Raw genomic sequence first — 15,122 nt, forward strand, 5'->3', positions numbered from 1 at the left:
ATTCACACCGTATTTATGCTCGGAAACTGCATTATGTGATATAATTACACGCACCCACAAAATGTCAATTTCACTAATTTATTCATGAAGCTGTTCCACTTTAATATACGGATAATAAATTAAAGGAAAATATTTGTGAAAAAATGTGTTTGTTTCACAATACCTCAATCGCCTTTCATCAAGTAGATCTTGCCTGATAATTGTGGTTATGATTGTGACAATGTGACCATTTTAATGTTTTAATCAAAACACAGTTAACTTTTTTTTGGTAGCCAGACAAGTTAAGTAGCCAGGGGGCAATTTTAAAAGTGTTTGCCATTAATGAAAATACATTTTATCAGCTGGACTTAAGCCTACTGTTCCAACATTTGGGCTTCAAACTTCTGCTTCTAATGTTTGTCGTATGTTTTTTTTTTTGTTTGTTTAAATTCCACCTACCAATGAAACTAAACATACGTGACAATATAAATGTCAACTTCTTTTTTGTAGTCATTCACAACCTTGCAACTGTAGGCAAGTGTGCCAAGAGAGATCATCAGGTGTGCCGCAGAATTAGCCAATGTCAACTATTTCAACCAAAAATTTATAATTCTCCAATATTTTTTTTGTAGTTCATTCATGAATGCCAACCACATAGAGTAACAGGCAAAACAATGAAATGCTCTTCAGCTTGATGAATGAAGGTAAACAATTAACCTGTATATCCACTTTATGTGAATCTCTAAGTGGTGTGACGTGAATTTTTTTCCCCTCATTTAAGTTTGAGAAACATTGGCGTCCAGTGCGCGAATGAAGCAGCTGTGTCCAAAAACATAAGACAACAAAACAACACAGCAAATTAAGCGAAGCGGAACCCTCAAACGGATTTGATGTTAATTTAGAGTTGGGCATATGCGCTAATGTCAGCTGACCTTTGATATTAGTTAAGGAAGTTCTAAACATTATAATTCATCATTGACAATCGCTCGCTTTCTTCCTTTCATAGCCCATAATAACTGTCCGTAATCAAAATGTAATCTAGCACTGATAGACAACTCTAGCAAATACCAATAGATTAGCATCCTCGCTAACTTTAATTTACTTGAAGGGCTAGTAATGTCTGCGGCTTACCTTTTACAGGGCTCGAGAGAGCCAATTGCAAAAAATCCATTGCAAAAAGTTGGATTTCTTTTTTGCATAAATTGCAGCGGGCCAAACGAGGATTTGGTTCAGGTTTTATTCAAAGTTTCTATTTTTTTTAACAGCCAATATTCATTTCAGTTTCTATTTAGTTCTTTGTTTCCATTCCATTCTTGTAGGTTTATTGTCCATATCAGTTGGCCATGTCCATTGTCCTCCTGCCTGTCTCGCCTTTTCAAGATAACTCTAGTCCTTGTATTTTGTTGATCCCTGTTATTTTGTACTTTTGAAATTTTAGTTTTAGTTTTTTTTCCCAGTGCCTTGTTTGCCTTTTTATTTTCTTTGGAAAATCAACACTTTTTGTTAAAACCACTCCGTGCCTGGCTTTCCTGCATTTGAGTCCTCCTGCACTACGACCGAAACCTGATACTTATGGCATGATGGACCACTGTCCTCTTGAGGGCGATGATGAGCTGCGACAGAGATGTAAAATTCCCAACAAAGGCGTGTGCCAACACATCAAGCGTTTAGCTTTAATTTGCGAAGAAACATATTTTATTTTTTTTGCATTTTATATTTAGCTTATTGAGTCAGACTGCCGGGAAATATGATGAACTCTTTCACGCATTTACAAGCACATCACCCACAATTCAAGCACTTTTCAAACCTTGAAAACAGCAATAAAATCCAAGCACTTTCAAGGTTTTCAAGCACCCGTACGAAATTGGAACAATTTGTACTAAAACATAAATTACAGTATGTATCATTCCTGTCGATATGGTATCAGATGATATCGGTATTGGACATTACTCTAGGCCGCATCATTGGTATTGTCTCGGAAGTGAAATATGTTACTAATCTATTGGTGACTAGTCAACTAGCAAAATGATTGTATGTAGCATCACTCTTCAGAAGAAGTAACAATAAGAAAAAATGGTGAGAAGAAAACAAGCCACTGCTCACTTCAAACAATTGTTGCCTTATTGAAGTAAATACTTACCCTGAAAGCCGAGTCATTTCTCGACCAGCAAGAACAATTCTGCCAAGGGCCTGGGACATTCGAAGGAGCATTCTCCCACTCTGGTAATAATCCTACAAAATCCAACATTGCTTAAAACTCATAATTTCATAACATAAACACTAAACATTTTTTTTTTTATACGGGTCATTGTCATTGAGTGATGTTTGATGTTCAAGACAATCTGAGGTGGATGAAAATTTTAAGCAAGCTACACTATCTCACTAAAGGAAGTACACGCCTCACATTTTTGTTAGTATTTTTTCACAATGTTTTTATGGAATAACACGAGAGAGAAGACACTTTGCTGAGTGTAAAGTAGTCATTTTTTTAGCACTCTTAATAGACTGGACACCTCATTCAAGTGAATGGGAGCCATTGCCTCTTCATAGGAAATGGGTTAACAATGTCGATAAAATCCAAAATTGGGGGCAATTGTTCTAAAATTTCCGGGATATGAAGTGGGCATGCATTTACGTGTGCACGCAAAAACGTTCATGGTTTTCATACAAGTCGTGACGTTAATGTTTGTTTACCTCTAAGAAGCAAATGAAGAGGCAACGGCTTAAGAAGTCCATAAAATCAACAAAATTGCGACCATTGTTTTCTGTATGTGTGATGTCATGATATAGTGTATGTGTACTGAAGGCTCTGCGATTTGTGAGGGATTAAGAGGGCATCTTTGTTTAATATGTGGGAGTTTGTTTAATAATTTGCCGTATTTTGTTTACTGCCTTTAATTCACCTGTTGAAATAGGCACTAGTTAGTTTTGCGGCAGTTTACCGTGATTGTGTTTTGCGTATGTCACGCAAGAGTGTACAGGGCACAATATTACTACGCGCGCGGCGAGATGAACTTTTCGAGAGACATTTTTGCGAGTACGGAGCAGTTGAGTGAGTCTCCACGGATAAGTTTAAGTGAGGAGTTGGTCGATGAGACTACAGCGAGCGTGTGACCACAATCAAGAGACCGTGAACTAGGGCTGGGCGATATGACCTCAAATCAATATAGTGAGAAATTGAGCAATTTTACCTCGATAACGATAAATGCACGATAAATTTCCCCCGTGGACTAAAATCAAAATAAATGCAGGAAATGCATATTGACTGTTTTTTTATTGACCAACTGGTACACATTACTTTCAATGAAAAATAAAAGTACAAAAATCATTTGAATAAACATTCCAAATAGCTTGCTTTGGATGACTTGAACAATGTCACAAAGAAAAAGGGTCCCTCTTGAAAAATCTTTTTCTGCAAATAGATTGCGCCAAGATGCTGGCATGATGTAAATAAACCCAAATAAAAAAAATGCTAAATAAAATGAAAGAAAATGTCAATGCAAGCCAAATAAACAAGTGTGCATCATCGGGGAAAATGTGCTGTCTCGAGTACTCCGGTGCGCAGTCGCCACTTGACGTCTATGTAATGCACAGTCAGGCTCAATCAGGGATCCATGTTGCGACCCGACCACAAGTCGGATGTAGATGCAAAATGCTTGACATGTCTAAGCTCCCGGCCCGATGTAGTCCATATCGGGAAATACGGCTTTCATGAAGCATTTAAATCCTGTGCGCGCCACTGTAACTAGAGGAGCTAAATCTTTAGCTATGTGCTAGGCTATCGCGTCCACCTCTGAGACGTTCTCTCGTATGGTGTCGCTTCCGTTATAGGCTGTTGTTACTTGTCGAACCTTGCTTCTCACTTTGAACTTTTAGCACAGCATGGTTGTGTTGTGGTGGTGAAAAAGCTTCCGGATTTGAATCGCCAGCTACGACCGCGATGTCTGTTTTCTCTCTCGATCAGACGGGTGGAGTCACGTGACTAGAGGCGCTGTAGTCGTCTTAAAGGGGCAGGAACATTGCCGCAGACAGAAAAGGCTTTTCTTTTTTTTTTTTAAACACCGAATTTACCGACATGGGCAAAATGATTTCGGTCATTGGAATAAATTTCGGTAACGGTAAATTTTCGGTTTTTCGCCCAGCCCTACCGTGAACACGCTTCAAAAGGTGAATGCGCGTTCTCAGCACGGCAGCCGGCCGAGACATCGAGCGTGAGTTGGCAAGCTAGGTTAACTCACACGACGGAGATGAGAGGACACCTGAAGCCATTAGCGGTGTGTCGCAGTCAGCAGCGGCGGACTGTGAGCATCAATTGGACTGGGCAGCATCTTCCGGATCCACTGTCATCGCAGCAGTCAGCCCCCCTCGCCATTTGGACTCCTCCCCGACGTTCGGCAAGCAGGTGCACTCGCTCACTCGCCAGCGGAGGAGCAGTTTCTCCTCCTCAATACCAGTAACCGCGGCAACGTTGGCCAGAACATTCAGTAATACTAATTTGGGCGCCCAACTAAATTTATGTTGCTATATTTGGTCATATAAAGTGAAGATAATTAAGCAATTATTCGGTTGTAATGAATTGTATTAAGTATTGAATCTGGTTTCCTCTTGCTCTCTCTACACCACAGTTGGATTGAGTTATTCCTTTGAGTAATTTGGTAGATTCAATTAAGTAGTTAAGGCATCCTCAACACCCCTAAGGTGAAACACATACAGTCCTCAAGCTCCGGCACAGTTTGTATACATGAATTTCGGTGATGATCAATAACTGCTTTCGTACATGAAGTGACAATATTTTTTCTCTGGTAGGCTATGAAGCAGAAACGGCTTACAATATCCATAAATTGAAAAATGTTGCTACACTCGTTCTAATATTTAATATTATAAGTGCGCATGAGAAGATATGCATGCAAATTTTGGTGACAATCACTCACAGTTTTTGGGCAATAAGCAATGTGGAGCTTTTCAATATATGTCTTTTGGAGGTGAGGGCTGACTGCATTCGCCAGCCACTTCAAATATATTTATTTTTACGTTCTCAAAGGTAGAACATAAAACGTGACATGGCAATGAGTGCTATTTAAATTATGGCAATACTTGATGAAACCAGATGACAATTAAGAGCAAAATATACCTGAAACAAATAAAATAAAAAAAATAAATAAAAATTAACGTGTCACGTAATAGCACGCCCTGTGTCAGTGACCACGTGCCTGCTCTAAAATGGTCAAGATGGTACAGTAGGTATTGTCACATATGCTATAAATGAAAATGCCTTGCAGCTGTATGGGGACACCCCCCCTTCACCAGCACGCGTTACCGCTATCGGATTCATGCGCCAAGCGCCTGTCAATATCACCTGAGACACTCAATAAAGAGACTGAATAAATAACCTCGATTCGGATCATTCTACATGGTGTCAGGAGTGGGATCACTTGCAGAGAAGAATAATTCGGCTTGGCAAAGTTTAATCCCCCGGCAAGTTTTTCGTTTGATAAACCAACGGAATGGCCGGACTGGAGGCAACGTTTCGAGCGGTTCAGACTCGCCACAAAGTTGGACAAGGATGACGGGGAGAGTCCAGGTGAGCTGCGTAATATATGCCATGGGCAATGAGGCAGAAAATATATATAAATCATTCACATTCGCCGAAGAGGACCAGAGAGATGACTTCAGCGTCGTGGTGAAAAAGTTTGATGACTATTTTTTCCCACGGAGGAATGTTATACATGAGAGGGCATGTTTCCACCAACGTATCCAGCGGCCAAGTGAGAAACCAGAATGCTTCATTCGAGCCCTTAACGATCTATCGGAACACTGCGAGTTTGGCGTGAATAGGGAGGAAAATATCCGCGACCGGATCGTCGTTGGGATAATGGATAAAGAGCTCTCGCGTAGGCTGCAAATGATGCTGGACCTGACACTTGCATTGACAATACAGACCGTCAGGCAGTCGGAGGAGGTCGCTGCACAAGTCAGACTGCAAGGAGATTCTACAGCGCAAGTGCACGCAGTACAACGCGGATGAGGAAGAAGTAACTGGAAGCAAAAAGGCAAGTCACAAGGAAATAAATGGAGAGGAACTCACACAAACGAAAAGAAATGGGGAGGAAATGAGGATAATTGTGGAAGGTGTGGAAAAGCACAACATGGCAAAAGTGATAAATGTCCTGCAATAAGATCTACTTGTAACTACTGCAAGAAAATTGGCCATTGGGCAAAGATGTGCCGCAGAAAGTCTGTTAATGAAATTTCTGAGACTGAACAGACAGACCAGGCATCCTTTTACCTAGGTTCTGTGCACAATGCAGAGGAAAAAGAACAGTGGACATTGCAGCTCGAGGTAGATTCCACACCGATGGAGTTTAAAATAGACACCGGAGCAGATGTCAGTGTACTAAGTGAGGATTCATTCAAGAAACTCACCCCACCATGAGCCCTGACACCACCCGAAATTTCCCTCGACAGCCCTGGAGGTGGGTTATCGTGTTTTGGTCGCATCAAGGCCACGGTTTGCTCCAAGGGAAGCATATGTAGTGCGCGGCCCAACTGTCAGTAACCTACTAAGCAGGTCGCTGTCAGTAAAAATGAACCTAGTACGACGGGTGAAGTGACACATGCCATTCCCGGCTTCCAACAAGCTCTTGGTGAGCATGGTACTCTAAAAACTGAGCCTGTCAAAATCCATCTTAAGGATGATGCTACACCACATGTGCACACGGCCCGCCGGGTGCCCTTCCCAAAGAGGAATTAGGCAGGATGGAGAAAGCTGGCATTATTGAACGGGTGACACAACCAACCGAATGGTGCGCGGCTATGGTGCCTGTTCTAAAGAAAAATACAGGCAAGGCCAGGATATGTGTGGACCTGAAGCGATTAAAAGAGTCAGTCAAAAGGGAGCGATACATCCTGCCCATCGCTGACGAAACTGCAAAGTTGAGTGAAGCAGCTGTGTTCTCCTCCCTGGATGCTGCAAGTGGATTTTGGCAGATCCCACTACATCCAGACAGCTGCAAGTTGACAACTTTTATAACACCTTTCGGCAGATACTGTTTTAAAAGATTACCTTATGGCATTTCAAGTGCACCGGAGATCTTCCAACGGAAAATGCTAGAGGCGCTACAAGGACTGGATGGTGTGGAAGTTTTCATGGATGACATTCTCGTCTATGGAACCACAATGGAGCAACATGATGAGAGGCTGGAGAGAGTGCTCCAGCGCGTCGAGTCAGCAGGCCTGAAACTCAATAAGAACAAATGTTCCTTCAGACAGAGCCAGCTACGTTTTCTGGGACATCTCATTGACCAGTCCGGGGTCAGGCCGGATCCAGGAAAGGTAGAAGCCATCCGCCAACTAGCACCTCCAGGAAATGTTCAGGAGCTAAAGAGAGTCCTGGGCATGGTGAACTATCTTGAAAGGTATGTCCCCAAGCTATCCATTATAGGTCAACCGCTTTATGAGCTTTTGAAGAGCATGGATGTGGGGTCACTCACAGCAGTCAGCCTTTCAGAACATCAAAGAGATGCTTACAACTGCACCAGTTCTCGCCTTCTATGATGTCACTCGACCCACTGCTGTGTCATCGGACACGAGCAGCTATGGCCTGGGAGGGGTTCTCCTCCAGCTCCATGGAGAAACATGGAAGCCAGTAGCATACTGTTCCAGGTGTCTCACAGAAGCTGAAACACACTATGCGCAGATCGAGAAGGAATGCCTGGCCAGCGTGTGGGCATGTGAAAAATTTGATAAATACCCCTGCGGCATGGATCAGTTTAGGCTTGAGACGGACCATAAACCATTGGTGCCACTTGTCAACAGCCGAAGCCTAGACAACGTTCCTGTGAGATGCCAGCGCCTATTGATGAGACTCATGAGGTACAACGCAAAAGCAGACTATGTGCCTGGGAAGACCCTCATCGTGGCCGACACTCTCTCTCCTGATCCTCAAGCACATGAAATGGACAGTGTGGACACACATGAAGATGTTGCCTGCTATGTAGCTACAATGTTGCGGAGTGTCCCAGCATCTCCAGCAAAGATGGAGAGCATCAGAAGGGCAACAGCAACTGATAGTGAACTGCAGGAGGTTGCCAAATTCATCAGGTCAGGCTGGCCAGAGTACAGCAGGAAAGTACCGATACTGATTAGAGACTACACAAAAGTGAAAAACGAGCTATCAGAAGCCAATGGAATCATGCCAGGATGGCCGAGTGGTCTAAGGCGCCGCGTTCCGGACCCAGTCTCCCCAGGAGGCCTGGGTTCGAATCTCGTGGCTGCCAGGATGGCCGAGTGGTCTAAGGCGCCGCGTTCAGGACCCAGTCTCCCCAGGAGGCCTGGGTTCGAATCTCGAATTTCCCCATTGTGGGACTAATAAAGGCATTATTATTATTATTATTATAATAAGAGGAACCAGGATTGTAGTCCCAAGGGAACTGAGGGCCGAGATCTTACAAAGCATACGTGATGGACATCAAGGTCTGACAAAGAGCAGAGATATGGCTAAAACATCAGTATGGTGGCCCGGACTCTCTAAAGAACTCAAGACCATGGTGGAGTCATGCCAAACTTGCTTGGAGATAAAGCGAGGCCAAAACAAGGAGCCCCTTATCCCCACGGTGCTGCCAAATCGCCCATGGAAACTAATTAGTATCGATCTCTGTGAACATGAGAAAAAGTGCGATCTTGTGGTCTCAGACTACGATTCGAGGTTCCTGGAAATACTCCACCTGCCAACAACCACTACTTCTCAAGTCATACAAAGACTGAAATCAACTTTTGTTAGATTTGGCATCCCGGACGAGGTGGTGAGTGACAATGGACCTCAGTTTTCAAGTATGGAGTTCCGTCAGTTAGCTTAACAGCTTGGCTTTACTCATGTCACGTCCAGTCCCCATTCACCCTCAGGGTAATGGCCACGCAGAGTGAGCAATGCAGATTGCAAAGAGGATTCTCAGGCAGAAGGACCCATTGTTGGCACTTATGGCCTATAGGTCAACTACATGCACCACTACAGGGGTCAGCCCTGCGGAACTGCTAATGGGTAGGAAGATTAGAACAACGCTGCCTACTTTGGAGACAAACCTACAACCTAAATGGCCCAACAGATTGGCTGTCAAACAAAAGGATGCTAAGGAGAAGGCTAAGCAAGCTTTTTACTACAATCGTAGACACGGAGCCAGACAACACCTGTCCTTCATCCAGGTGACACGGTCTACATGAAATTGGACAACGAGAAGGCTTGGAAGTCCTGAAGGAAGCTGTCACACCAATATCTTACCTCGTCGATGTGAGTGGTGGTCCAGTATTGCGTCGAAATAGACTCCTTCTCCAAGCGCGACTATCTCCTCGATCGACAACAACTGTCCAACCCGCCGCCTCTGAGTGTGAAGGATATAATTTCCAATGTACAAATGTCACCACCCCAGAGACAGTACCCCTCCGAACCAAGTGAAATCACTAACTCGACATACAGTCATACGCCACAACCCGTAATCACGAGATCTGAACGTGTCAGCAAGCCTGTCATGAGACTTAACCTGTAGGCACAGGTGTCCAGTTTAAACCAAGAGAAAGAAACACCAGACTATTGCCTTTGGGGGGGTGGATAGAGGAAAAAAAAAGGGAAAAAAAAAGAATGGAAGCTTGTTGTGATACGAATGTTCAAGTTTGAGTGTTGGAACAATTTGTCTAGTTAAGAATATGTTCGAATATCTTAAACGCTGCGATATAGTTGAATGATATTTGTTATTTAGTTTATGTGTAAATTGTATGAAAGAAAAGGAAAAAAGATCACAGATTTAAGTTTGAAAGATTGCTGTTCAGAGTAGCAAATGGCTATTTTGTGACAACCGCTGTTCCAGATTATTTCAGGATGAATTGTTAATGAGATTAACTGGGAAAAGGGGAGATGTCACATATGCTATAAATGAAAATGCTTTGCAGCTGTGTGGGGACACACCCCCTTCAGAAGCACGCGTTACGGCAGTCGGATTCATGCGCCAAGCGCCTGTCAATATCACCTGAGACACTCAATAAAGAGACTGAACGAATAACCTTGACTTGGATCATTCTACAGGTATGTCATTATTTCGATACTTCTTTATTTTGATAATCGGTTTAAACTTTTTTTAGGGAATCAAATGCCATTGATATTTGCACTATTGTTTATACACTGACTAATCAAATGATGGGCAATTTCTTTTTAGTGGTGTGTTGCTTTAAGCTAGCAGACAATAACATTTTCCAGAAATTGCTATGCATTTGTGGTTATATTATTATTATTATTATTACGATTATTGTAATTATTAATCGGAACATTACTTAGGCCGTGAATGATGATGATTCACAAGATTGCAAGAAGGCAAATTGAGAAACCGGGAAGCTAACCACCAACCCTTCTGTCACGGGGTGACCCACTCCTTAAACTGGGTACACTCATCCCAATCATTGTTCAATAGTGCTTTTCTAATATGTTTTACATTTTAAGTTAAATCCAAATAAAATGTGTTTTGAATCATCACGTGTGTTGTCCTGAACGAATTGGCACACATCTTTGCAAATTCTTCCAGGATAATCAAAGTTATGATAACCGTGTAATGTACTGGTATTTATTGAATAAAACCAGGGCTGCATTTTAAAATCAGTGCAAGTAAATAGAAAGAGAAAATTGTACATGTTGAAATACTGGGCTCAACATCAGATAAAATATAACGGGAATAGTTTGCATTTCCCCTTTTTTGTTTAGCATCACGACAAAAAAAATTCTTAATTTGACATAATTTAACAGATTATAGCAATTGAGCAGATGTTCACTTTCTTCCCATCTAGAATTGAGATGTAGCTTGGATTTTCTGTCATCTCACTTGAGATTTTCAGTCGCTGTTTGTTCAAAATCTTTACGCTCTGTCTACGGATTATTTGCAGCTTTAATTAGTGCTCCAGAGGGAACTATAAACAGGAGTAACTGACCTTTCCCTTTTCATTTTTGGGTATGTGTCATTTGTTCAGTATTTTCTCTCCCTTTATCCATCATTTCTTCAATGCAAAAGTCTCCATCGCTACATTTTTTCATATTTAACATCTTTTTCCAGCGCAGTAGTCCTAATCCCGCTCCCCTGGTATGTCTCTCTCCATTGTCTTTGGCTAGTCTGCACTGAAAAGTCAATGTTTAAAATGTATGCATAGCATACAATGACTGTGCTGCTAATGTAAAAAAAGCATTCTGTACGTCTATGAATTGTAAACCTGTTTTGGCTATACATCTGGGGTCGTTTGGCACAGCTTCTGGGTGAGGGCTCAGACCGCAGTCCGCCTGTTTTTGACCTCTGGCCTAGGCCATCATGTAGAGCAACAATTCTTATAGTCAGAAACTTAAAAAGTTATTCCATTTTGAACTTCTACTGTCCAGTATGAGAACATGTGAGAGTGATAACACCAACTTTAATTAATTCAATGAAAGGATAAAATATTTATAAAAATGTGAGTAGGGTATTCACTGTTGAGACACAAAATATACTTTGTAATTAACTTCGCAGCTCCTATTTGTTCGTCTTTACTTTACAGGGTAAATCAAGATCTGAGATAGATATTTTTGTCTTGAAATAATCAAAAGTCCATCAGGTAAATGTGTGTACTTTGTGTTCAATTTCCATTAAGATTTTGTTTTTCTCCACCGATAACTAAAACAATTCAAAATGCAATTAAGGAAAAGGCAGTGGATTTACATTTGTCCTTATGAATGAGTGTTAGAGCTATCACTGACCTCCAGAAGCTGAGACTGGGTGCTGTGATGATGTCTTGGGTGGGACAGGTTTAAGAATGGCCTGCTAACCACCAGGTATCCCACAACAGTGGCAATGTCTGCAGTGGATCCACACATACCCACACATTTGCACGTACCCACAAACATGCACAAACGCAAAAAAAAAAACGCCAAACATCAGTGCACTGTGTGCGTCATACCGAGGGCAGTTTTTGCAGACTCTTAGTCCTGGGGTGTAGCGTGTTATTTATAAGTGCGCTTATTAATAACATGCTGAAACATGCAAAAGTATAATGGTGGCAGCTTGCTTGCTTGGCTGCAGTGGCTCACAGTAGTTATGTATGCGTTAACCAAAATTATTCGCCTACTTAACCAAATTTAAGTAATATCCACATCAAAATAGCATAGAACTGTACCTTGACCCACATTAACATATCTTGTCAAAGTTTCACACATTTGCTGATAGTTGACGCCTGACGACCTCTACAAACGTTTTTTCGCGGGCCAGATAATGCCGGAGGTTGAAGCTGGAAGGCTACCCTGATCGTGGCCAGAGGGTGGGGACTGACTGGCAAAAAAGAGACAAATGCCCAGATATGTTTATTAGTAAATTAAATTTTACGGCTTCTATTCTCTCAGTTTTTCTCTTACAATAATGGAGACATCATTGTGTTGGGCTGGGTGAAGGCTGTCACGTGGTAGTATTCCTAGTCAGATAAAATTACCCTTTAACGCAGGTTGCTTGCTGCTGGGGCAGCCATGCAATGTTTGGAGAACTTCGCAAAACTGAGCAATCTGTTCTCATTCAGAGCCCATCACAGCAGCGAGTTCTGCTTGGTGGGCATTTGCAGTGTTTGTAATAAATCGAGGACCTCCTCATTGTGTGAGAGAATAATTTCCCTCTCTCCTTCCCCCTTGACAGTGCGGGATGAAAAGTTTTTGAAAAATCCCTTACAAGCCAGGATATTTTTTCACGCATATATTGGTTCATCCTGTAGACACTTGAAGCCAATGAAAGTGGCAGACTAATTTCACTGACCACACTCACTTTTTGCTGCATGTGTTTGTCTCCCAAAATGTTTTTAAAAGAAAAATAGCACTATAATACTAATGTAATATTTATACATTATTCATATAATAAAATATTTAATATTTTGACACACTTTGGATCAACTGAATCGTCATTGTGATGCTGACCGCCTTGGCCACGTCGGGGTTGTTAAAACAAACCATCTGTCCATGCGATGTTGCAATGATGTGTCAATCAGGAGAGCCCCACATTTACAGTCTTCAGGAGCTATTGGCAGACTTCATCTAACCCCGGGTCCTTGCCACCAAAGGAGTTTTTTTTAACCACCTCGGGCAACTCAAACTCAGAGATGGGGAAAGAGACCCCAGACTCTGCTTTCTCATGAGAAGGCATGTTGTGGAATTGAGAAAGTGTTCAAAGTAGGGTTGGGCGATATATATTGTCATTGATATCATCGTCAATATTATTTTCACTATGTGCAATTTTTCATTATCAAAGTATTTATACTGCCTCGATAAGGGAAGACAAACTTTGCAGTATTTTTGAGATATTTATAAGTGATTGTACAGCTTAAATTGAAGACAATACTAGCCTTAAACTTTTTAGCCATTGTTATCATTTAGTGCATTTTGAAATGGAACCAAAACTATACACCCGGCATCACCAAATGGCGGACCGCGGATGGTTCGGACCGGACCCATGACCGCTCTACGATTAATTTTTTTCAGGGCGCATTCGCAAATGTTGGCGCTGCAATTCTAGTTAATACGGAAAAGGCGTCACTGATTTGAGCCAATCAAATCTTTTGTTTACGATCCACTGCCAATTGCGCAGCAGACCGGAAGAGAGTGCTGCTGACAGTATGCCTTGCTAAAAAGTTAGAAAGGTTGATGCGTGTTGTTTTAAAAGAATGGACAGAGAAATTTAGTTTTGTTCTTGCTGCAGCCAATTCAAAACCAGTGTGCATCATATGCTCCAAAACCGTCGCAACATTGGGAAGTGCCACTACGAAACAAAGCACCGCCTTTTTTTGCAAAGTTATCCGCTGAAGTTTGAAGTGAGCGCACGCAAAAACATCGAACTTCGAGTGCAGTACAACAGATTTTTATATTTTCGTTTACATCCCAGCGGCATGCAAACGAATATTCAGTAAAAGTATCATGGATTTTGGGGAAACATGAAAAAATGTGAAAGTGATGGGGAAGTTGTGAAGGAGTTGGTTGCACAAACATTATTTAAAGGAAAACACAAATCCCAGATGTGTGAAATAATCTACCAAATCCCAATGGCCCTGACTCCGTTCCAACCCAGAATTAAGTCACTGGCAGGGCAGTCACAAACTCATTTTTCTCATTAAGAGATGTTAAAAAAATATTCAAAAGAAAGGGTGGTGTCAAAACTCATTTTGAATTAGTTTTTCATGAGGACAGCCATTTTTATTGATTGTGTACTGAACATGTTGACCTGTTTTACTTGGATAATTAGGCTTCCCGTTTTTTTTAGGCTGATAACTCTTTGATTTGAGAAAAAAAGGTAAAAGATGTTAACTCAATGCTTAGCACTTGATATATTTCTGCAGGAGATATTTGACTGTTTTTTTTCTGGAAGTGGCAAACTTGAGTTCCTGGAGCCACATTTTATTGAATGTGAAATACACACCTTATATTTGTTTGACTGGCAAAGGTGTTTAATGTGAACATTGCTAAATATTTAGTATATAAGTGCGCTCTGTTGAAAATGACTAAATATTGAAACTAAAAATGTAAACATAGGCTAGACATTAAGGGAAGTTGGACTTTGGTTAGGACCTTTTAATTGGAAGAAATTTTAGTCGTGGACCTCTGTGACTTTTAATTGAATACCTCTGCTATACACTATATTTAGCGGCACTAATTGTACAAAACTATCTATGAATACAAAAATAAATATTTAAAAACAAATTTCACTATTCTGGGGTAGCAAGCCTTGTTTCAAATGCAAACGGTCGTGAAATCTGTGCATTCCAGCAAATTAGGAAAATGCACTGTGCGAAAGCAAACTAAAATAAACACTTGCATTGGTGCTTAATTTTGTCTTTATTGAACCTTTATCCAAAATGTTTTGCTTTTCATCACTAGTATGCATGATTTACTAGGAGGAAATTGATTTATAAAATCAATGCACATGGTACAAATAAAAAAATCCTGACATGAATAATATTAGGTGGAACATACTTTTTTTTTATTTTTATTTTAGCAGCATAAGACAGTATCTTGCAACAAACGTAATTATGCATTTGTTTACGTGATGTTTTGTTACTTTGAGTACTGGTATTTCCCAGTTCATGAACGCTCACCCCATTAGCGAGAGAGAGTG

General features: G+C 41.3%; 1 protein-coding gene across 1 annotated transcript in view; it reads right to left on the reverse strand.

Moving 5' to 3' along the window:
• LOC148314450 (ATP-binding cassette sub-family D member 3) overlaps nucleotides 1-15,122 on the reverse strand; it is a gene marked incomplete at its 5' end in the record, with an annotated part of 58,316 nt that overhangs the window by 15,500 nt on the left and 27,694 nt on the right. Inside the window, 2 exons of the mRNA XM_088287667.1 lie at nucleotides 2,120-2,211; nucleotides 11,738-11,835. Coding sequence (XP_088143793.1) covers nucleotides 2,120-2,211; nucleotides 11,738-11,835 — 190 coding nt within the window. The remainder of the gene's footprint in view (nucleotides 1-2,119; nucleotides 2,212-11,737; nucleotides 11,836-15,122) is intronic.

Source organism: Idiotropiscis lumnitzeri, unplaced genomic scaffold (genome assembly GCF_059441095.1).
Source record: "Idiotropiscis lumnitzeri isolate Australia: NSW breed Sydney's pygmy pipehorse unplaced genomic scaffold, RoL_Ilum_1.0 HiC_scaffold_296, whole genome shotgun sequence".
NCBI lineage: Eukaryota > Metazoa > Chordata > Actinopteri > Syngnathiformes > Syngnathidae > Idiotropiscis > Idiotropiscis lumnitzeri.